Here is a 22,283-nt window from a genome sequence, read left to right on the forward strand (position 1 = left end):
TGGCAACTGAGAAGCTTGTGGGCGGGCATGTGGGTGGAGGGGACATCAGGCCTTCTCCAGACCCCCAGCTGGTTCCAGGCACCCAAGACAACAGTGGCATGCTCTGGACACGCTTGTACTCAGCCTGGAGGGCCTTGGCCTATCATGCATGAATACTCTGGACTGCATCCCTTGCTCTGGACCCTCAGGGCAGCCCAGCCAAGCTGCTATCTCAAGCCATCTAGCTGCCCATCTTAGAAGACCTGCTGGTCGACAGGAAGTAGGCCTGGGGAGGTACCTGGACCTTTGGTCTCCATTCCATATTCCCAAAGCTGAGGGCTCTGACTGAGGTCTCACAGTTGTCCTGGCACCTCCTCAGATGAACATCTAATTCCTGTGCCAGGCCTTGCTAGACATCTCACACCTGTCCCCCTTTTCCAGTTGGTCCCCATGCCTGAGGACTGCTGCGAAGAATGCTTCCCTCATGGACCGATGCTATGCTTATTGATCGGTCCTGGGGCTGGCTTGTGTGGTCTCAGCCTTTCTCTTCCTGCTGTGCCCCATCACACAGGCAGTGTGTGGCGTGTGAGCCCAGCACTTCCTGTTCAAGGAGGCCCAGTGATTCCTGTCCATTCACAGGTGCCATTGTCTGTGCCTTGCACAGAGACCCATTTCCAGGGAGGAAGACTCACTGGAGAGGAAGTAACAGGGAGACTGGAAGGCGTGGGTCTCAGCAGGGTGCTGGCTCCATGCGCTCCCATCTCTTGGCAGCCATCATAGCTGGGAGTGGATAGAGTTGCACCATCCTGCTGAGAGATCTGCCCCCTGGCTGTTATCATTTCTTGCAGCTGTCCCCTGGGCCCAGCCCCTGCTGAGGCTGATGCTAATAGGGGAGAGTGCTGGCCAAAGAGCAGGCAAGGAGAAACACCTTCACTGTAAGCTGGGCCACAGGGCTCTATTTATTTGACAGTCACGTGTCATGCCCCAACAGGGGAGATGCCGCTGCAAGCCCCAGTTAGCAGAAAGGAAGATTGAGGCCCAGGGGAATGAAGCTGTATTCCAGGCCATTCTCCCCATGCTCCATATGCTCTACAGTGGGCTGAAGTGGGACTCAGTGGAGAGGCAGGAGAATAGACAATAGCAGAGGAGGAAGTTCCAGATTAACATAGGAAAGGTGGCAGAGGAAAGAGTCAGCCCTCCCTCTACCGGGGCTGTCAGCCAAGGGAGCATGCTCAGAAAGCCTGCGTTTGTATGAACTTGGGAGAAACAAGCACTGCGTTAATGTCCATCAAAGTCCCCGGGGACCTTATCTCGCCCCTTTCTTGCTCTCTTGGAGCTGGGCCACAGGTGCGGCATGACACAGCCCTAAGCCCCTTTGTGTCACCTCCTTGCTGAACTGTCCCCCTTTGCTGTCTGTACAGTTCTTCATAAGACAAGAACTGGGTTTGCACCCTCCAGACTCAGCCCCATCCACATGCCTCCACAGGGAGCCAGCCCACTGCCGGGGCTTCCACACTAGTGGGTTCAGCAGTTCGCAACCTTCCTAACGCTGTGACCCTCTAATACAGTTCCTCACATTCTGGTGACCCCAACCATAAAAATTACTTCATCGCTACTTCGTAACTGATTTTCTGCTACTGCTATGAACCGTAATGTCAATATCTGCTATGTGACCCCTGTGAAAAGGTTGTTCCACCTCCCAAGGAATCGTGACCTACAGGTTGAGGAGTGCTATTTTATCCTACCCAGACTTACATCCCTGGGCACATCTCCCTCAGCTTAATTTTCTCCATTTGTGAAACAGAAAAACAAACAACAGACCTCACCCTTAGAGCTGTCACCCAAGATCCAGCTGGTGCTGAGCCACACCTGGTGGCTGATAAACACTCAGTAAATACCATCAGGGATAGGTAGAAAATGTATACCCAAATGCAAGGCCCTCTGTGCCTCTCATTGTGTGTCAGCCCCTACTACGGCGGGCCTAATCTAGTTGAGGGCATTGATTACCCAGACACCTCCTTCTGTAGCTTGGGGGACATGAAACATTGGCTTGCCCCTAACCTGGAGTGATAGGGAGACAGTGGAACAGATCTGGCCTGGACAGGCCTTCTGGTTGGCCCGAGACTCTGGGGGCTTCTGAGGCAGGAGGTAGGTATTGGGGTTCACAGTCTGGCTTCCCAGTGACTCTCAGTTCCCAGTTCTCCCCAGTTCTCTGCAGTTCTGACCTGGATCCCAAATGGTCACATCTTTCTCCTCTGTGGAACACCCAGCCTTGGCTCCTTGGGTCTGTATTTTAGAGGTTGCTTAGGGCTGGTTTTCTGTAATTAATACAGATGGCTCATCCCCTCAGGCTTCCAGACAGAGGCTGGAGCTGATCATTTCCCTCCCAGCAGGCATCCTGGGGTGCGTGGTCCTGCAGCTGTGAGTCCTGCCTCTCAGCATCCCCTGCCAGAATCTCAGAGTAGTGCCATGTCCCCAACCGCCAGCGGACTGTGCCCACAGACTCCTAACTCTGTCTCCCACCCCACCAGGCTCATAGATTTGAATGTGAGGTTCCTAGTTGGTGGAACTGTTTGGGAAGGATCTGGAGGTGTGGCATTGTTAGAAGAGGTGTGTCGCCGGGTAGACTCTGACCGTTCCCACTGTCTGTCTCTCTCTGCCTCAGGGTTGTATCCCAAGATATGATCTTCCAACGGCTGCCTCAATGCCACGCCTGCATGCCCCTGTCATAGTTTCATGGTCATGGACTCACTCCCTGGAGCTGTGAGCCCAATTAGCTCTTTCCTCTGTAAGTTTCCTTGTTCATGGTGTTTTGTCACTGTAACAGAACAAAAAGCAAGACAAGAGGGAGTTCTGCAGATGGCACTGTGCTCTTCACACCCCTAAATAAACCGTCTTGGGAATTTGCCTTTCTCAAGCGAGGCACTCTGGGCTGCACTCAACAAAAGTTCTGTGCTCTGGCCAGGCCTCAGGGAGGCAGCCTAGCCTCCACCAATCCTTAGGAACTCCTGGTTCCTTTCTTCTGGAAGCCTCCATCTACCCAGATCCACCCAGGGCAAGCTTCTTTCTGTGAGGAAGCTGGAGGAACTAGGTCACTGGGAAGCATCCCATGAAGCCAGTGCCCAAAGTCACGTGGCTGCTGAGCCAATCACACGTGTGCATCAGGGTCAACGCAGAATGAAGAGTCCTAGGAGCTGGGGGCTGAGGGGAGGGGAGGGGATGTGAGTGGGATGCTCTGAGGGCAAGAATGCTTTTTAGATAAGCATGAAGAACTGAATTTGGATCCCAGGATCCGCATAAAGAGCCAGGTGTGGGGCTGGAGAGATGGGTCGACAGCTAAGAGCTTAGTGCTCTTGCAAAGCACCTGCCTACATTTAATTAAGTTCCTAATGCCCATATCAGGCGGCTCACAACTGCTTATAATTGCAGCTCTTGGGGGACCAGGTGCCTTCTGGACTCTGTGGATACCCAAGTGCAGGTGGTGTTCATAAACTCAATCAGAGGGCATGCAAAAATTAATTAAATAAGCAAACTTTCAAAAAATGCCAGTTTTTTTTTTTTTTGAGAACCAATTTATTTTTTCTGTCAAAGGTGGCTTGCCTACCAAGAGACAAGATTCCATAAACCTCCTGCATTTTGCCCGAGCCCTGGACATTTCTGAGACTTGACCCTGTCACAACCTTCCCCTTGTGTCAGATGATGAGGTACAATCCTCACCAGTGCAGTGAAACATAGTCACCACCTGGGTGAGAATCAAAACTAAGAGGCCTTCCTGCCCCAGGGTGTGCTTGCTAGCTGAATTCAAAGGGTGCATAGTGTGCCCCAGGAATTTGCTGGGAAAGCTGCACCCCTCCCTCTCTCCATCCATTATGCACTGTCTGCCCAATGCAAGAGCTAAAGCCATAAAAACTCTTAGAAGAAAACTATGGGGTAAATTGTGCCTGGCATTAGTGATTGGCTCCCTAACTGGGGCACTAACAACGTGGCAGTAAAAGAAAAGTAGATCAAATAGAATGCTGGAATCAAAGCCCTTTGTTCTTCAGAGGTCACCCTCCTGCAAGTGAAACCTACAGAATGAGAGGGATATGCAGATAGACAGCTGATAAGGGACTTGCATCCAAGGAGGCAGATCAAGGACTCTTAGAGCTAAACAACACAGGAGCAAAGGGTGTGGATTGGTTGGTCCCAGGGAAGATACTGACCTGGTCAAGAGCCTTCTGCAGGGGGTGCAGTTCAAACCGGAAAAGAGATGCCACCTCCCCATACCCAGATGGCTGGCTAGACTAAAAAGACCTGGCTTTTTAGTAACAAGTGTTGGCAAGAACTTGGAGGATCTAAGTCCTTCAGACACTGCTGGGAAGCATAAAATGTCCATGTTGGAGTCTCACAAAATTCCAGTGCTTAGGAGGCTGAGGCAGGAGCATTGCTGTGAGTTAATGGTAGCCTGGGTTACAGAGTGAGACCTGTCTCAAAAACACTAAACCAAATGAAACAATAACAACGACAACAAACTTCACCCAAACCCCCCAAACTGTACAGCAACTGTGAAAGCTTGAAAGGCTGAACCCATTCACTCTTTGACTCAGTGATTTACTTCCAGAGGAGAAGGCAGGAACTATGGTCACACAAGAATTTGTTCACAGGTATTCACAGCAGCACGATTCAAGAGCGCCACAAGGTGGGGGCAACCCAATGCCCTTCACGGACAAAAGATCCAGGAACAAGGGAAATCCTTATAGTGGGATACGGCTTAATACTAAAATATAATGAAGTATTGACACATGGCATACCATGTGTGCAAACTGTGAGGCCATTAAGGAAAGAAGTCGGTCACAAAAGAGCCGTATATTTTATATGATTCTGGTTGTTTGAAATACCCAGAGTAAGGAAAGCTGGGGGAAGTTGGATGTGACCATGGCCACAAGGTTCCTTTGGGGAGTGATGGAAACTGCCCACCACTGATTAGTGGTGGCTGCGGGGGCCCTGGATGTGAATGGGACCCCTTAAATGAACGGTGATGTGTGATATCACTCAATAGAACTCAATAGAACCACCACGTGGACACTGAGGTGGGTGTGGAGAGCACATGGAAGACAGACACGCCAGGTGCCACACATGAGGACCACTCGGGTACTCCAGGTGTGAAAAGCATTGCACTCTGCCCCTGGGGTCCAAAGGGTCACTCCATCTGCCATCCTAAAGAGAGGGGGGTCCCGCAGAGGATGCTGGTGTTCGCTTGTACCAGAGTCTCATGTAGCCCAGACTGGGCTCCAGGCCACTGTGTAGTTGAGGATGGCCTTGAAGTCCTCAGGCTCCTGGGTGCTGAGATTATAAGCAGGACTACTACGTGGATGGAATCCAGGGCTTTATAATGCGAACACTCTACCCATTGAGCATGGTCCCCAAGACAACCTGTCAGGACCTGTTAGTCTGAGGTCCCACTCCTCGGGGAGCTGCCTTCAGAGTGGATGGGGTGGTTGGTGGTTTGCACAGGAATACTCTCTGCAGGCTCATAGATTTGGATGAGTGGCACTACTTGAAAGGATTAGGAGGTGTGACCTTGTTGGAAGAAGTGTGTCCCTGGGGGTGGGCTTTGATGTTTCAAAAGGCCAAGCCAGGTGCAGTGGCTCTCTCTTCCTGCTGCCTGTGGATCCAGATGTGGAACTCTCAGCTACTTCTCCAGCACCATGTCCACCTGCATGGGGTCATGTTCCCCTGCCACGATGGATGACAACGGACTAAACCTCTGAACTGTAGCCAGCCCCAGTTAAATGCTTCCCTTTATGAGAGTCGCTGTAATCATAGTGTCACTTCACAGCAATAGAACATCAACTAAGACGGGTGGCTAGTTATGACATAGGATAAGTCGTTGTCCTCCTCCCACCCCATTTTCTGGTAGGGAAACCTGGCAAGTGACACCACCTTTCTGTTCCCCTCTGTCGGAGGGAAAGTGACAGCACTGCCTCTTTGAATGCTTGAGTGTCCTTAAGAGACCGTGTGAACAGCTGAGCTTGGTGTGTTAGGGCTCACACAATGATGGGGTGACCATGTCTCTAGGAACACAGAGCAGTGGCTTCCCAATGGCAGCCTCCTCCCTCCTCACTCCATTACTGTTGTGGCTTGAAATTGTTTTCACAAACATATGTTGAAAGTCCCAAACCCTGGTCCCCAAGAGTGTATCCTAATTGGTGTAATTAGGTTGAGATGAGAGTGTCCTGGATCAGGGCTGGTCTTAATGACTGGTGTCCTCAGAAGGAGAAAGTGTATGGACTGGGGATGTGACTCTACAAGCAGAGTGCTTGCCCAGCATGCACAAAGTCCTGGGTTAGATCCCCAGCATGTAGTTGCACATGCCTGCAAACCCTCACAATCTGAGGGTAGACACAGGAATATCAGAAGCTCAAGTCCATCATGAGCTACATGAGATCCAAATATAACAAAATAAAATAAGATCAGAAATACCAGGTGATGCAGAGACGAATTCACATGAAGGAGGACTGGGTCACAGAGCAGAGTGGTATGGCCACAGTCTACCAGTTAGTTCATGGTCACAAGCTCCAGGTAGGCCTGGGAAATGAACACTTTTGACGGTTCCTGTGGGGCCCTCAAGCTCGGTCATCCCTGTTGGAAGGCAGGTCACCAGGGTAAGAGCTCTCTGTCTTGCTCTCCACTGAACTCCTGGCCTGGAGCATGGTTGGGGCTGGGGGCTGCTGAGTAAGGAGCTCTTGAGAGGCCACTGTATCCTCTCCAAATGCCACCTTCTCCAAGGGGCCCTGCTCAAAATGAACTCACCTCTCTCCGCTGGACCCTGATCACTTTGCCACTTTTGGGGACACTGTGTGACAGTGTGGCACAGTCTCAGAGCCAACTTTACAGTCTGCACCTGAAGGGTATAGTGCTTTTATTTTGTCTGTCTTGTTCCAGGTTACAGAAAGGTAACCAGAATGTGTCACAGGCATGTCTAGTTGATGGGAGATGCCATTCTGTATATATGTTTCTCATACTGGTTAATGAATAAAGCACTGTTGGCCAATAGGAAAGGAAGATAGGTGGGACTAGGAGACAAGGAGGAAAGAGGAAGTAGTAAGGAGGAGTCAAGATGGAAAGTCTGGAGAGAGCAGGACAGCAGCCGGCTCTCTGGTAAGACCACGTGGAAAAATGTAGACTAACAGAAATGGGTTAATACTTAAGACAGAGCTAGCCAATAAGAAACTAGTACCTGGCCAACAGCATTATATCTAATACAGAGTCTCTGTGTGTTAATTGGGGCTGGTGGGGCTGTGGCGGGACCAGACCGGCGGTGGAGGAAAAACTTTATTCCTTACACTAGTCTTTTGACCTTGCCATATATAATACGTTGCCATTTGATATGTTAGCATGTGCAAACTGCAAAATATATCTCATAAGGCTTCAAGTAAGTTCCAAATTTTGTTGGGTCACATCCATAATGATCAGGAGACAAACCCTGCCTGTGGGCTGAGGGTTGGACATGCTGTCTGGCTGCTCATTAAATACTTGCCAGATGAAAACTGGATGAGAGAGTGAACTGAGGTAGACATGGGAGTCACTTTCTGATCTATTTGGACAAGAAAGACATTCTGGGCATTCTCAGCTCATGGAATGCTTGCACAGAATGCCTGAAACCCTGGGCTCCAGCACCCCATGGTGCATGCCTGTAATCCCAGCACTCTGGAGATGGAAGCAGGAAGATTAGAAGTTCAAGAGGCTGGAGAGATGGCTCACTGGTCAAGAGCACTGGCTGCTCTTGTGGAGGACCCAGGTTGGATTCATAGCACTCACACTACAGGGACAAACATCTGTAACTCCAGTTCTAGGGGATCCTATGCCCTCTTCTGGCTTCTGAAGACACTGTATGCACGTGATGCACAGACACATGCAGACAAAACACACATAAAATAAAACCGAATGCACTTTTATAAGAGAAGTTAAATGTCATTGCTGGTCACACAATGAGTTTGAGCCAGCCTGTCTTCAAAATAACACATTATATATTATTAATCTTTAAATATTTTTTTTAACTGAAAAAGGAGTTGAATGGACATGGACTACCTGTGTCAAAAATAGACACTAACTTAATCAGAGTTCATCACCTGGTCTGCAGGAATCCAAGTCCAGTGCTCTGTTGAGTGAAAACAGTTGTTCTGGACAGCAGATGCGGATGAGGGAATGGGAATGGAGGCGGTGTGAATGTTTCCTCTCCCTCCTCCAGACCCCTATGCTGTGGAATAATCCTTCTGTACACTGTGAATATGTATCACTCCCATTGGTTAATAAAGAAATGACTGGATGGTAGCCAGCCAGGAAGTATAGGGACAGCCAGAGTGAGAATTCTGGGAAGAGAAGGGGCTGTCGGTGAAGTCACCAGGAGACACAGAGGGAACAAGGCATGCTGGACGACAGGTAAAGCCATGAGCCACATGGCAATACATAGATTAATAGAAATGGGTCAATTTAAGTTGTAAGAGCTAGTTGGTAATAAGCCTGAGCTATCAGCTGAGCATTTGTAATTAATATAAGCCCCTGAGTGGTTACTTGGGATTGGCGGCTGGGAAAAAAAAACTCTACCTTACATCCCTATGTCCTCACCTGGGTACCACAACCCCACCTGACTGTAACAGATCCAGTGTCAGACACTCCTGCCTGGGCTCTGTGAGTGAGGCCTTTGTCCTATACCACAGGATGGTGGGTATTTGGGTTACAGAGAACCTATGGCAAAGGTAGGGTGTTCCCTTGGAAGTCTGGATGGAGTTAGGGCTGCCAGCTGTGGACAGTGCAGGCCAGATAGGACCTCCTAGCCCCAGGCTCAGCCACTCACATCGCAGGTCTCTTAACTCTCAGGGCCTCTGTTCCCTGTTCTGTAAAACACGAACCATGTCTGCTCTTATAGGGTCACGTGATCGGCCTTGCCGCGTGCACGGAGCTGGGACCAGCACCAGCAAGATGCCATGACCTGTGGCTGAGGTGTTGCCCCTGGCCACTCAGAAGGAAGACTTCAGCCTTGGTGGAGATGAAGAGCCCAGGCCTCATTATGTTTAATTGCTTGTAACGCAAGCCCCTTAACACATTCACCCCCATGACCTGCACCTCCAGGAAGCAGCTTTGCCATCCTCCCATGACTGTGTGTAACATATTCCCAGAGCCCAGCACGCAGCTCTCAAAATTGGCTCACGATTTGTCGGCAGCCTGGATAAAAACATTTTAATGGCTGTGTGTAGCACACACCCTGAGTGTTGCTCCCGGCCCTCCCAAATGTCTTTTCCTAGCACATAGCGGGGTATGATGGGCATGAAATTACAGCCACTCTTCCAGTTTCGTCTCCACCCAGAGGCCTCTGTGAGCAGCTGTGCTGGACTGACAGTGTGCAATGACATTGATAGGGGTGGCCTGAGCCCTATCCACCTCTGCCCCTCTCCTCACTAGCCTGGGAGGCGCTCTCTCTACTCCAAAATCTGGGGTTCCATCCTGCCTCTCTGTTAGCTGTCACACACTTGTGGCACAAAGGTACCTAGGTGTTGAATGACCTCAACTCAAGCGGAGGGTCTCTGAGACACTTATGAGAAAAGTCTGGGCGGGGTCTGGGCAGGGTCACAGATAAGCCTAGATTGTGAGGGCCTTGACACAGACATATTTGAAGAAAGTTGTGGAGCTGGGGGAAGCATAATTAAAAACAAACAACGAACCAACAAAACCTCTTGGGGCTGCGGAGATGGCTCAGCGGTTAAAGAGCTTGTGGTGCCAGCATGAGGACTAGAGTTCAAATCCCCCCAATCCCTGTAAATGCTGGGTAGGTGTGGTGGCCCACCTGGAATTCTCCAGAACAAGCTGGGTAGACAGACTAGTAATATCAGCAAGCTCTGGGTTTGATTGAGAGACCCTGCCTCCATGAACAGAGTGGAGAAGCAATTGACGATGACACTCAGTATCACACGCAGGTGCTTCCACGAACATGCACTCATCACTCATGCACTCATGTACACACACACACACACACACACACACACACACACACACACGGACATGGGAAAATAAAACTAAAATCTCTTTGAGCTGGACAGATAGCTCAGTAGTTAAGAGAGCTTGCTGTGCGAACGTGAGGACTGGAGTTCAGATCCCAGCACCCCTGTAAAAACTGAATATGCTCTGCGTGTGCCCAGCACAGACAGCAGAGAGGAGGGCTGCTGGGCTTGCTGGCTGCCGGTCTAGCTGCAAACTCAAGCTTCTGGTTCATGGAGCAACCCTGCCACTGGGCCAAGAGTGATAGAAGACACCTGAGACCTTCCTCTGAGCTCTGTGTACATACATGGGCAAGGACACCACCCACAATGCCCATATCTCATCATACCCTTCCCAATTTTGATTGACAGTTGCTGAGTCCATGGATGCAGACCACATAGAAAGGAAAGGATTCTGTCGCAGTGACCTTGTGGATAGGTGGCATGCAATGTCACTGAAGGGAAGACTTCTGCAGGTGGCATGGCCCGAATAGGTGGCTGCTGCCCTTCTCAAGGCTGCAATAGATCCTGGCTCCTCCAGGGTGAGGTGCAAAGACAGGTGGACTCTAGAGAGGAGGCCCCAGGAAGCCAGGCAGGCAGAACAACCCCCCCCCCCCACCGCCATTCCCAGAAGCACTCCAGGCTTCTAGAACCTTCACTCCTTGGATGACTCGTGAACACCGTGGTGTAAGAGAGAGGCACCTACAAAATGTTCCTCAAAAAGCTGAGCGTGTAGCTCAGTGGGTGGAATACTCACTTCGTAATCATGAAGCCCAAGGTTCAATCCCTGGCACCTCATAAACTGAGCACGGTGTCTCATACCTGTAATCCCAGAACCAGGGAGGCAGAAGAGAGGGCTTGGAAGTTGAAGGTCAACCTTGACTAGATAGAGTTGGGGGCCAGCCTGGGCTACATGAGATCCTGCCTCAAAAACGAAAGCAAACCCAAAAATGGGGTTCGTGACAGCCTTTCCTCCCTGGTTAGTTGTGAGGACGGAGTGGCATGATGCATGGATATGTGCAGGCACAGAGCTATGCACCCAGCGGCCACTGAGGGACTTGACCTCCTCTGAGTCCCTTCCTCCTAATTAATACGCTCTCCCTTCACACGTTCTCTTCCTCATCACCCTCCTCTACTTTCCTTCCAGTATCTGTCACAGTCACTTGCCATCAGATTGCTTCATCTGTGCATATGTCTTAAGCCTGGCTCACACCCTGCACTGCAAACCCACCAAGGACAGGAACTTGGTTGTATTCAAAGTTCATCACTGTTTCTGGCCCATAGCAGGCGCCCTGGATGTTCCATAGTTGATGAGTAAATAACTCATCAAATATGATGAGTTATTTACTGTCTGTCTCTCTCTTTGGACTAGGAGCCCCTTGATGGTGCAGGCTGAGCTATGTTTCTTCTCTGGGGTGGCCAGTGCAGGCCTGAGCACTGAGCATGCTCTGTCAGAGGAGCTAGCCAGTCTGCCCAGCAATGCCGCCGCCTCCCCAGGCTACTGTGGTGGGATCAATGTTGCTCTGGAGGTCTGGCCTTTGGAGATTTTCAATTTCCCTAGATCGAGGACTTTCCACAGGGCCTTTGTGTTTCATTGATTGGCAGAGTATAGCAGGCTTTGTTGCCCTGACAAATATTATTTGATAAGAAAAAATGATACACAGAGGCTGGGTCAAGGCCAAGTCCTAGCATAAGTCCTAGCATTCCTGCAGAGGAGTGGCCACGGAATGGCAGTTCCTTTGGCAAGAGCATCATACTGGTGGGACTTCCCAAAACCACTCAGAGCAGGGTCTTTCCATTTATAATGGGGAAACCAAGGCTGGGAGAGGGTCGATTCAGCCAATGAACACAGATACAAGTATTGCTATCCCACGTCACAGATGTACGATTGGAAACACAGAGTCAGTGTGAGAACCCAGGAGCTCCCACACTCAGCCCAGAGTATTTTCTGACTTCCTGGCCTTTTGACATCCGCAGAAAAGCCCTGGAAGGAGCAGGGTGGGGGTGTCTCTGGAATGCATCACAGCTGAGGGGCTACATATCCTCCCTGGAGGCTTCTGAGCAGTTATCCCCTGTAGCAGATTCTCACAGCACACGCTTCAGGGCCTGAACTGATACAGCCTTGGCCTCTGCTGGGAAAAGCAGCTTCAATGACTGCAGGCTCTGGGCCTTCCTCCACTAGCCACACCGCGCCACAGGGTCTATAGCTGGGTGACTCAACCCAAGCTTCTATAAATGTGACTCGGGGGCTGTGGTAGTCTGCTATCTCTGGATACAGTCATTCTTCCCGCGGTGACTCCTTTAGTCCAATCAACAAGCAGCTGGTCACACACCTAGCACATGGAGGTCAGGGACAAGGCACAGACTCTGGGTCCTTACAGCTTGGGACTGGAAAGTGAAGGGGTCCCTAACAAGAGGCTGTTGGGGCCAGGTTCCACAGTCACACCCTTGCCACAGTCTGGCCTCTTCCTTCTTCCAGCCAAGGGCAGTAGATGGGAGAGAGTCCTATACATAAACCACAGGGATTTGACCATGCGTCCCGGGACAGTTTCTGTGAGCCTGCTTGTGTGTGCACACACACACACACCCACGTCCCTCATTCCCAGGACACTGACTCACCCATGACATTGAGGAAGATGTTGCCTGAGGCGAGGACCACTTTCTCCCTGGTGGCTCTGTCGTAGATTCCCACATGGCACTCATAGGGACCATTGTCTGAGATCCGGACCTCAGGCAGCCTGCGGGAAAGCAGGTGAAAGATAAGGCTAGTATCGCAAGGAGGCCAACCCCAGTACACACTTGTCCAAGCTCCACTCACCAACTCTTTGAAGACATTGCACACCTGTGATCTGGACTGGGAGGAGGATGGCATTTGTGTAGCACCCACTGTTTAAGGCCCTGTATCTGGTGTTGCAGATGGGGACCGTGAGTGCTATGTCCCGCCCAAGCTAAATCTGTGCCGAGGAGCAGCTACTGGGCTGGTCATGTGCCACTCTTAGGACGCTCTGTGGGCGATGCAAATTTTGAGGGGCTGGGCTTAGGGCTACCAGCATGAGGCCTGAGCCCACTCATTCATCACAACCACTGTTGTCTTAGTTACTCTTCTATTGAGTGAGGAGACACTATAACCACGGTAACTTATAAAAGAAAGCATTTAATCAGGGGCTTGTTTACAGTTCCAGAGGGTTAGTCCATGATCATCATGACTGTGGAGCAGTAGCTGAGGGCTGCTTACATCCTAATCTGAAGGCAGGAGCTAGGGAGAGAGAGACTGGGCCTGGAAGGGACTATTGAAACCTCAAAGCCCAACTCTAGTGACACACCTCCTCCAACAAGGCCACACCTCCTAATCCTTCCCAAACAGTTCCACCAACTGGGGACTAAGCATTTAAATAGATGAACTTATGGGGGCCATTCCCACGCAACCTATCACAAGCACGATGCAGGGGTTGGTCACTACATTCCATAAACAGGGAAACTGAGGCAGGAGATGGTGATGACTGCCCCACTCCCTACACCTGAGATGGCACTGTGAGACCTTGGAGTTCTGCCTTCATACTGTCAAAGGGTCACTTTGTGCTCTGTCCCATAGACAGCAAAAGAAGCATAATTACATTCTTGTCCCCAAGGAATCTCTACCCTGATAGACAGGGACAGAGGGAAATGAGCAGTGCTCCACACTCATGCTGCATTAGGTGTGTTCAGCAGAGGGTGGGTTGAGGGGCATTGGTTCTTCCCCCAAGATCCCCAGACCTGCCTGGGGTGTGGGAGTCCCCTCAAACTTTCCTCTTGCCTTTTCATTGGAAAGGCTCAAGAGTAAGTATCTCAGGCTTTGTTCCCGCTTGAACTTGGTCTTGGGACTGGAGAGATGGCTCTGAACTTTTGCAGAGGACCCGAGTTTGGTAGTTTATAATAGCCTGTAACTCTGTAACTCTGGTTCCAGGGAAATCTGGTACCTCTGCCCCTGTGAGTCTCTGCACTCATGTGCACATCCACCCTCAAGACATAGATACACATAGGTAAATCAAACCACACACACACACACACACACACACACACACACACACACACACAGGTTTTGGGAGAGATGGATCAGTGGTTAGGAGCACTTGTTGCTCTTGCAGAGGACCCAGGTTTGATTCCCAGCACCCACATGGCAGCGTACAATTGTCTGTAACTTCAGTTCCAAGACATCCAACACCCTCTTCTGGCCACTACAGGTGCTGCACACACATGGGGTACATACATATATGCAGGCAAAACACTCATACATATACAATATAAAACAAATCTAAACAAAGTCTTAAAGCTGATCTCTTGTAGTTTCTCAGTTTCCTCATAGCACACAGGTAGTTGAAGAGAGTCTATCAACCATACAATGTTCTGAGGTTCTGATAAAACTTTATTTGTGACTGTCAAGCTTTCTACTGCTTAGAATGTTCATGTCACAGAATATACTTACACTTTTCTTTTTCTCCTCCAACCATTTAAAATCATTAGAATGTTCTCAGTTCACAAACTGTGGCTAAACAGACCATAGTCTGACCACTCCTGTTCTAGATCTTTCTTCAGAGCCTACAGGGTCAGGTCTTTCTCGTGGAGAGTACAGTCACAATCGGATTGGCCCCTTTCTGCCATCTTGGCTGTAAAGAGCTCTGAGAACAGAGTTCAAATTATGCTGTGTGTGGAACCTATGGGACTTTGGGGAAGCCAGACCTTTGAGCACCCACTTTCTTACTTTAAAAAACAAACAAATGAAACAAAAACAACAACAACAAAACAGAGATGACACATCCCGGGACTGAAGTGGAGATGGACTTGCCCAGAGGCCATGGGTAGCCCTGTGATGCCCCCAGAAGACAGAGTCCCTGCCAAGGGGTACCCAGGCCCTTTGACCAGTGGAAGCCTCAGCCTGGTCCTTCATTGGGCAAATTCAGTTCTCTCTTACTGGCATGTTTCTGAGGACACTGTCAGTGTTGATGTTTGCATTCCCAGAGCAGGCAGAAGATCAGGGGAGACACCCACATTTGCTCATGGTCCTCCACCTAACTGGCCCAGACATCCTGCCGAGGTCCACAGGGGATGGAGAGGCCATTATCATCAGTTCAAGGATCTCCCTGGGCGGCTCCTGAGCTGGGAGACCCCTTCTGTGAAATACCCGCTCCCCCCTTGCCTGCTCCAAGCTTCTCTTTTATCTTGTGATGAGCAGTTTAACCTCAGGTTCCCGCCTGGCTCAGCTTCTTTTGTTTATGAGTCACTTCTGTGACCCCCACCCCACAAGCCATTCCCCCCATCTGGGCTCTCAGCCCCTTCCTAAGCTGTTGTCACTTTGAGCTGAGCCAGCTCCCCTAGCAGCCCCTCCCTCGCACAGCACCCAGCACTCATTAGCATAAACAACACCCTCATTTCCATAGCCTGCACAGAGGTTGCCATCTGGTCTCCTCACTGTCAGGAAAGACTGAAGTGTAAGGAGCACCCCTTTACGTTTGGGGGAAGATCCCTCCCACCCCTTTCCACTCCTCTTTTCAAAAGAAAGTGCCTTGACAGTGAGAACAGCAGGAAGCCTGTCTCCCCTGGGAATGATTTCCTTTGTAATGCAGCTAGATTGAGAACAGCCACTGCTTGGTAGCTGAGTGACAGCCACCTTAAGTGACGTGTTTCGGCTATCCTCACAGGTGTCTATTATGCAGTCGACCTGCTTAAGTGACTTTCCAGGGAGACAGGTGCAGGGGGCGTGTAAAGAAACAGGCTTAGGGGATGGATGCAGCCGGAGGCTCCTGGGTGATGTCGGCAGATAGTAGGTGCATAGCTGATGCACAGACAGAGGTAAGCAGGTGAACACCCTATATGCAGATATGTTTATATGATTCCTGCACTGGGGACATGTTTGGGAATCACTCCGCTGATGACATGCTCAAGTAACAGTAACATAAGCAATATGTTTGGGTGACGTGTGGGTGACAACTCACAGGTGGTGTGGAAGACAGCTCAGTGGACACGTGGTGGTGTGATGCTTTTAAGGAGAAGACAGCTTCCCATCTGGGTCTATTCCTACAGCTCCACTCGGTGCTCCTAGCTGGGCTCCAGGCTTTATGCCTGGCCAGGCTTGACCATTAACCCACATCATTCACTGGGCACAAGACTGACAGCTCTTGTTCCGCACTCCCAGGCAGTGAGTGGCCAGGACCTGGGTGTACACCTCTTCAAAGTCCTGAGCTACACCGGTTCCCTTCTCCACTCTATCCCCACCCATTCTCTCCTGCAGCCAAGCTCAGGGTTCAAGTGGGATTTCTGTATCTCTTAATCCCCCTTCCATGGAGAATCCGCCTAAACCACCCTGAAAGCTTTTGGGAGAAAGGACCCGGAGCTGCCCACACAGCCTCCTCAGAGACCTCATCCCCACTCCCTCCCTTTCCTTCAGTCACAGCCCCTCTGTTTTCGCTCCTTCTTCGTGCATTCACCTTGTTCCTGCTTTATAAGATAACGTTTTTACTTTGGATAATCTTAAATCATGGGAAAGGAGCTGAGATAAGAGAGTCCCTGGACAACCCCGCGCTGCCTTTCTCCTATCTCAGCCACCATCTCAGCTACCAGACAGCAGCCTCATCCCCAGGCTCGCTCTGGCTCTCATCTCCGATCCAAAGCTGCCAGGTCACAGCTTTGATCCACACCTAACCGCCTCTTCTCCTTCATCAAACCCTGAGATCTTGCTTCCACTGATGTCCTCGGAAAGTGGGTTAAGTGGCCCAGAGCCTACCCCGCCCCCCAGCACTGAGAGGCATTGATCCAGAAGGCTGGATAGAAGGTCTTCGAAGGCAGCAGGGGGCCAAGGGGGTGGGGAGGAGGCCGCTCTCATCGGTAAGGGCCTGAGATCAGGTCGATAAACTATTAATAACAGCAGCGTTTGTGCGCAGATAGGGGCAATGCAGTTTAGCGGCTGGAGTTTACCAACACTGACGGTGTCTCTGAAGGGAGAGTAATTGTGTTTTTGAAAAGCTGGGAACAGGAGGAGTGTTTCCTTTGCCTGCTTCCCTGGGCATCATCCAGGGGAGGATGAGTGCTGGACACTGCAGCTTCTGCAGGGTGTTGGACCAGAGGGCCACATCTGCACACAGACTTACCCCTACTGTGTGACCACATCTAGACATACTGTCCTGGCGTCTCAGCCTTACTGTGTGCTCTGATATCTGGACAAGCTGTGCACCTCAGCATCCAGGCCTATTATGTGTCCTGGACTCTAGACCTACTGTCTGCCCTGATCTATGCCTACGGCATGTTCTGGTATCTAGACAAACTATGTGCCCTAGCATTTAGACCTACTGTGTTCCCTGCAAGGTTGAGCCTTGTGGTGGTATGGAGATAGCTACCAGTTACTCTGTCTCTACTTGGAGACTCTCCCTCTTTCCTGCTCCAGCAGAAAGTCTCTCCCCTCCCCCTGATCCCAGCAGTGCAGAGACAGGTTTAAAACAACACAGGCTGTTGGATCAATATGTGATCCCCAGCTCAGTCTCAGCCCCGATTGGGACATCTGAGGAAATCATGTGACTTCTCTCAGGCTCAGTTTCCCCGTTTGTCACAACACTCACTAGACTTTTAGGAAGACTACCAGGGCTCGCCCAAGGGTACCACCTAGGGCTGGTGCATCATGAGTGTACAATGACATAAATCCTAGTGGCACATGAGCTGCCTCTGCCAGGCAGGCTGCCCTGCCCGCGCTGTCCTCTGTGTGGACAGACCCAGCTCCTTCCCCTCTGTGTCTGCCCATAGTCCCCATCCACCCACCTCCCCTCCCAGCCTAGGGGTCTTGGAAAGCTTTGTGGCTTCTAGCTATGTGCTCCTGAGTACCTGGAACAGGTCAGTGGAAACAGCTGTTAAAAGCCAGGGTCTCTGGTGAACCTGGCCGGCTTGTGGTGTTTGCTAAGGCTGTTGGGCCTCCCAAGGCCTCACTCTTCCTATCTGATGATTGGGTGTGGCAATATTGTGTCCAGCTTTAGCCCCGGAAGTGCTGGTCTTTGCACATTCACAGTGGAGACTTCCCAGGGAGCATCTTCCCAACTCACTGACCTCTACCGTAGGGCTATGATCTCCCACTGCACAGATGGGGAAATTGAGGCACACAGACAAGATGCAGCATGTCTCTAGTCACAAAGTGGGCAGGTAGGTGCCCCAGTGTGAATCCAAGCTGTAAGTGACAGACTGTGGGGGCCCCTGGCCCTCCTCCCTCTGCCCTTGCTCTCCTTTTCTTCCTGAGCCGTGCTTGCCCCTGCCCCTGTGTGTTTCTATTCTGAGCCCGCCACCTACCCAGGTAACCAGAGCCATATGCTTCCTCCCTGCTGGAAGAAGAAGAAGAAGAATGGCTTTTTGCTTCCCTAAACTCTCATCTCCGAGCTTTCAGGGAGTCCAGGGTACCCTCCCATGCACCTTGTCAAGGCAGGGCAGGCTTTTAGACCCTCTATTCACCTTTCCCATCCTGGCTTTGATTGGCCACTGGCAAGAGCCTCAGGCTCTCACAGAATCCAGGTAGTGGACTTTGGATCCCGGCCAGGCAAAGGATGCAGGGTCCAACTGTGTGGCCTCCTTCTGCCTTGCTGGGGAACTAGCATAGCCAGCGACAGACCTTTACAGAGACGCAGTGAAGGAACATACTAATGCACACAGAACTGATCCCAACAAGCTCTCGGCGCTTGCCCTCCTACTTTCTCCTGTGCCGTTAACTGATTAAAATTTTAAGACAAATTATTAAGCCACCGCGTCACGCTGCTTTCAGTGCTTAGTCTATAGCCAGGAGCCAGACGGAGATGCAAGCTTGAATGGAGACACCGGAAACTTGTTTTTCTGTCTTGTCTGTGTGCACACCTCCCTCCTTCTCAGAAGAACTGAGCTGGACAGTAATGAACCTACCTCAGGAACAAGGTCATCATTAAAATAAAAATTCCAGTCTCACCTTGTCGCCTCTGGGGCTTTTGGAACGCATTAGCTAGTTTTACTATTGTTCTGCACATCTTCCAGAAGCCTCAACATTCTGCTTATGGTTTTCTATGCTTTAAAAATTGCTACATTATTATTTTTAATCTTTAATTATGGGCACATGTCTGTGCACAAGGGTGCAGGTTTCCAAGGAAGCCAGAGGCATCAGATGTCCTTAGCTGGAGCTACAGGTGGGTCAGTCTCTCACTGGGACCTAGCACTCTCCAATCAGGCAAGGCTGGCCAGCCAGTGAGCTCCAGGGATCTGCCCATTTCTGGCCTCTCACCTCTCATTGCTGGGATAACAAGCACACACCATCATGTCTGGCTTTTTATATAGGTGCTGGGGACCATCAGGTCCTCAGGATTGCACAGCAAGTGCTTCACCAGCTGAGCCCCCACCCCCACCCCCATCCCCAGTGCTTGCTGGTTTTCAGTTTTGTCCTAAGCATTTCTGAAGCATAACCGATGAACTGAATGTATTTAAACTTTACATACATCACACATCACAGGGCCCAGCCTACTGAGACTATGACTACCACCACCATAATAACCCGGTGCATTGCTCCTGGAGCTTCTTCATGCCATTTTGCAACCCCCTCCCACATTCTTAGAAGACCACAGACCCATCTACCCCTGATGGGGGATAGATTGGCTGATGAATAAAGCTGTTTCAGCCAATGGACAGGAAGTATAGGCTGGGCTACCAGAGAAAGCTGGGAGGAAGAAGGCAGAGAGTGAGTCACAAGAGAGACAGCATGTAGCGCCAGAGGAAGACAGTGGCTTGGGCATCACGGGTAAGCCAAGTTCATGTGGAGATACATAGGTTATTAAAAGTGGTTTAAAAATTAAGAGAGAGCTAGCCAATAAAAAGCCTGAGCCATTGGCCGAACAGTTTATAATAATAGAAGCCTCTGTGTGTTTATTTGGGACTGAAGGGCTGCAGAACCAGGAGGGACAGACACTTTTGTCCACATATCCCCACAAAACCCATTGCCCAGGTTCTTGTTCTACATTATGTCTTACAGTGCCTGCAACTTTTTGTTAGCTTTCTGCTGCTGTAACAAAATACCCGAGATAGTCACCATAAATGAAGGCATGGCTTATTTTGGCTCGGTGTTTCAGAGATTTCAGGTCATAGAGTTTGACCCTGAGACTTTAGGGCCTGTGACAGAATATGCTGAAGGCAAGGAGAAGAAAGTAGCCCAGAGGAGATGGATGAAGAGGAAGCAGGTCCCAGGTTCCCCTGTGAGATATGCCATAAATAAATAACTCAAAGGCCACCCCACAGGCCCCACCTCTCATAGCTTTTGCCACTGGGCTGGGGAGATGCCTTAGTGGGTAAGAGTGCTTGCTGAGTTTGATCCCCAACCCACATGAAGAGCTGGATGAAGCAGAGTGCCTCTATAATCAATCCCAGCATGCCTATGGTGAGGTGGGAGGTGAATGCAGGAGAATCGCCAGGAAGCTGGCGGCCAGCTAGGCTGGCGTGTGCTGCCTAGGTAGCGAGAGTGTGAGTGCCTCGGCACGGTGGAAGAGGAGAGCTGACTCCCGAAAGTTCTTCTTCAGCCTATCTACGAGTGCTGTGCCATGAGCATTCACAGACTCTCTCCAGCTCGCTCTGTCACCCTGTCTCTGTCCTTGTCTCCCTCTAGCCCACCTACATATATTTTTTAAAAACTTCTTTTAAACTTGGGTGTAGCACCAAGCTGGGGTTGGAGCCTTTAACACACAAGCTCTATTCTTCATCATTATCTTGCCATTCACTCACAGGTGGCCTCTGTCCCCACCACCACCACCTCCTTCCTGCTCATGGCTGAGTCACATCCCATTGCGTGGATCTGGCTACGAGTGCCATCCCATCATACAGACATCTTTATCCATTTGCCCACTGATAGGCATTTTTATGTTACTCTAGGCTCTCACCATTAGGAATGCAGCTGCAATGCATCCTGGGATACCTGCTTTCATTTCTCCTGGGCAATAATGGAAGGACAGCATGGCTGCTGTGTGATTCACTTTAAAGGTGACCGCCTGAGTTTCCTCTCCAGGGGTCAGCTGAGTCTCCTCTCCCTCCACCTCGGGGCTTTCCACCTTAATTTTTAATTTAAAAATTTTCATTCCATTTATTAGTTTATTGTATATGCATGGGTGTGTATGACCATGTATGTTCCACAACACATGTACACACATGTAGAGGTCAGAAGACAACCCGAGGGAGTCAGTTTTCTCCCACCACCAGGGATTTGAGGAGTGGAACTCAGTTTGTCAGGCCTGGCAGCAAGTGCCTTTACCTACTAAGTTACCTTCCCGATCCTCTCAGATTTAATTTTTTTAAAGCGTGGCATTTTATGTGTGAGCAAGGGAACATGTATAGGCATGTAATTCCTAGCGTGTGTGGAGGTCCAGGCCAACTCTGTGGAGTCATTTCTCTTCTGCCATGGATTGGACTCAGGCAAGCACCTTTAACCGGTTGAGCCAGCTCATCAGCCTGAGTTCTGCCTTTCTACATATGCCAGGCATGAGCCTTCTAGAAGCGTCCCTCCCACCTCACTCTTCTGGACAGCCAGTCTGCTCCCACATCTAAGGAACCCTTCAGTGAACTTTCCATTCGAAGTCCAAGTCCAGGTGGTAGCGGGCATATGGCATGGATGGAAAGGCTCCTGGGCTGTGGGTGAACCCCGTGCACACTTACCATATCCAAAGCCCCAGATTTTTGGGGTACCAGCCAGACAAAACAAAGCTTAGGAGAGGGGTAGGGAGCTGTGGGTTTCTCTATGAGACACAAGCGGGTTCCTCTGGTCCCCTCTGTTCCCTTCTTTGCACATGTACGGTAGATTCAGGGATAGACTTCTTCCTTCCCTCCACCTTGAGCCTCTCTTTCACGCAGGGCTGCCTTTTCTTCCCACCAACCTCCCCCAGCCCATCTAGCCAGTCCCACCTTTACCCTGCTGCTATGGTGATCTCCTGACCTCAAGGATGCAACCCGTCCCTCCCAACACAGCCTTCTGTGGGTTTGCTTTCATATAAGGATCAGGCCCAGTCTAGCTGCAAGCTCAGATCTGGCTCAGGCCCAAAAAGGAGGACAGAAGGAACAGATGGAGGGAAGAAAATGGCTGGTGGCCTCGCATCCCTTGCCAAAACCCGACAATCGAATGAGGAGACTCTTCAGGACCAAACTTGTATAATGCACTCTATTTAAAAGGCATTTTGTAATTCAAACGTCTTCATCTGTACACGCAGCACCTCGTTGCGGGCTAGGAGAGGAGATTCAGGTAGCAATGGGTCCTTGGAGGCTGAGCTTTAATGAAGAGATGAGAGCGCC

General features: G+C 50.5%; 2 protein-coding genes across 2 annotated transcripts in view; both read right to left on the reverse strand.

Annotated features, from left to right (window-relative positions):
* Nucleotides 1-22,283, reverse strand: part of Mrto4 (MRT4 homolog, ribosome maturation factor) — a 1,102,334-nt gene that overhangs the window by 685,483 nt on the left and 394,568 nt on the right. The gene's annotated exons all lie outside the window — the stretch shown is intronic.
* Nucleotides 1-22,283, reverse strand: part of Igsf21 (immunoglobin superfamily member 21) — a 211,548-nt gene that overhangs the window by 23,858 nt on the left and 165,407 nt on the right. Inside the window, exon 4 of the mRNA XM_051173459.1 lies at nt 12,612-12,730. Within this exon, the coding sequence (XP_051029416.1) occupies nt 12,612-12,730 (119 nt within the window). The remainder of the gene's footprint in view (nt 1-12,611; nt 12,731-22,283) is intronic.

This window comes from Phodopus roborovskii, unplaced genomic scaffold (assembly GCF_943737965.1).
Source record: "Phodopus roborovskii unplaced genomic scaffold, PHOROB, whole genome shotgun sequence".
Lineage (NCBI taxonomy): Eukaryota > Metazoa > Chordata > Mammalia > Rodentia > Cricetidae > Phodopus > Phodopus roborovskii.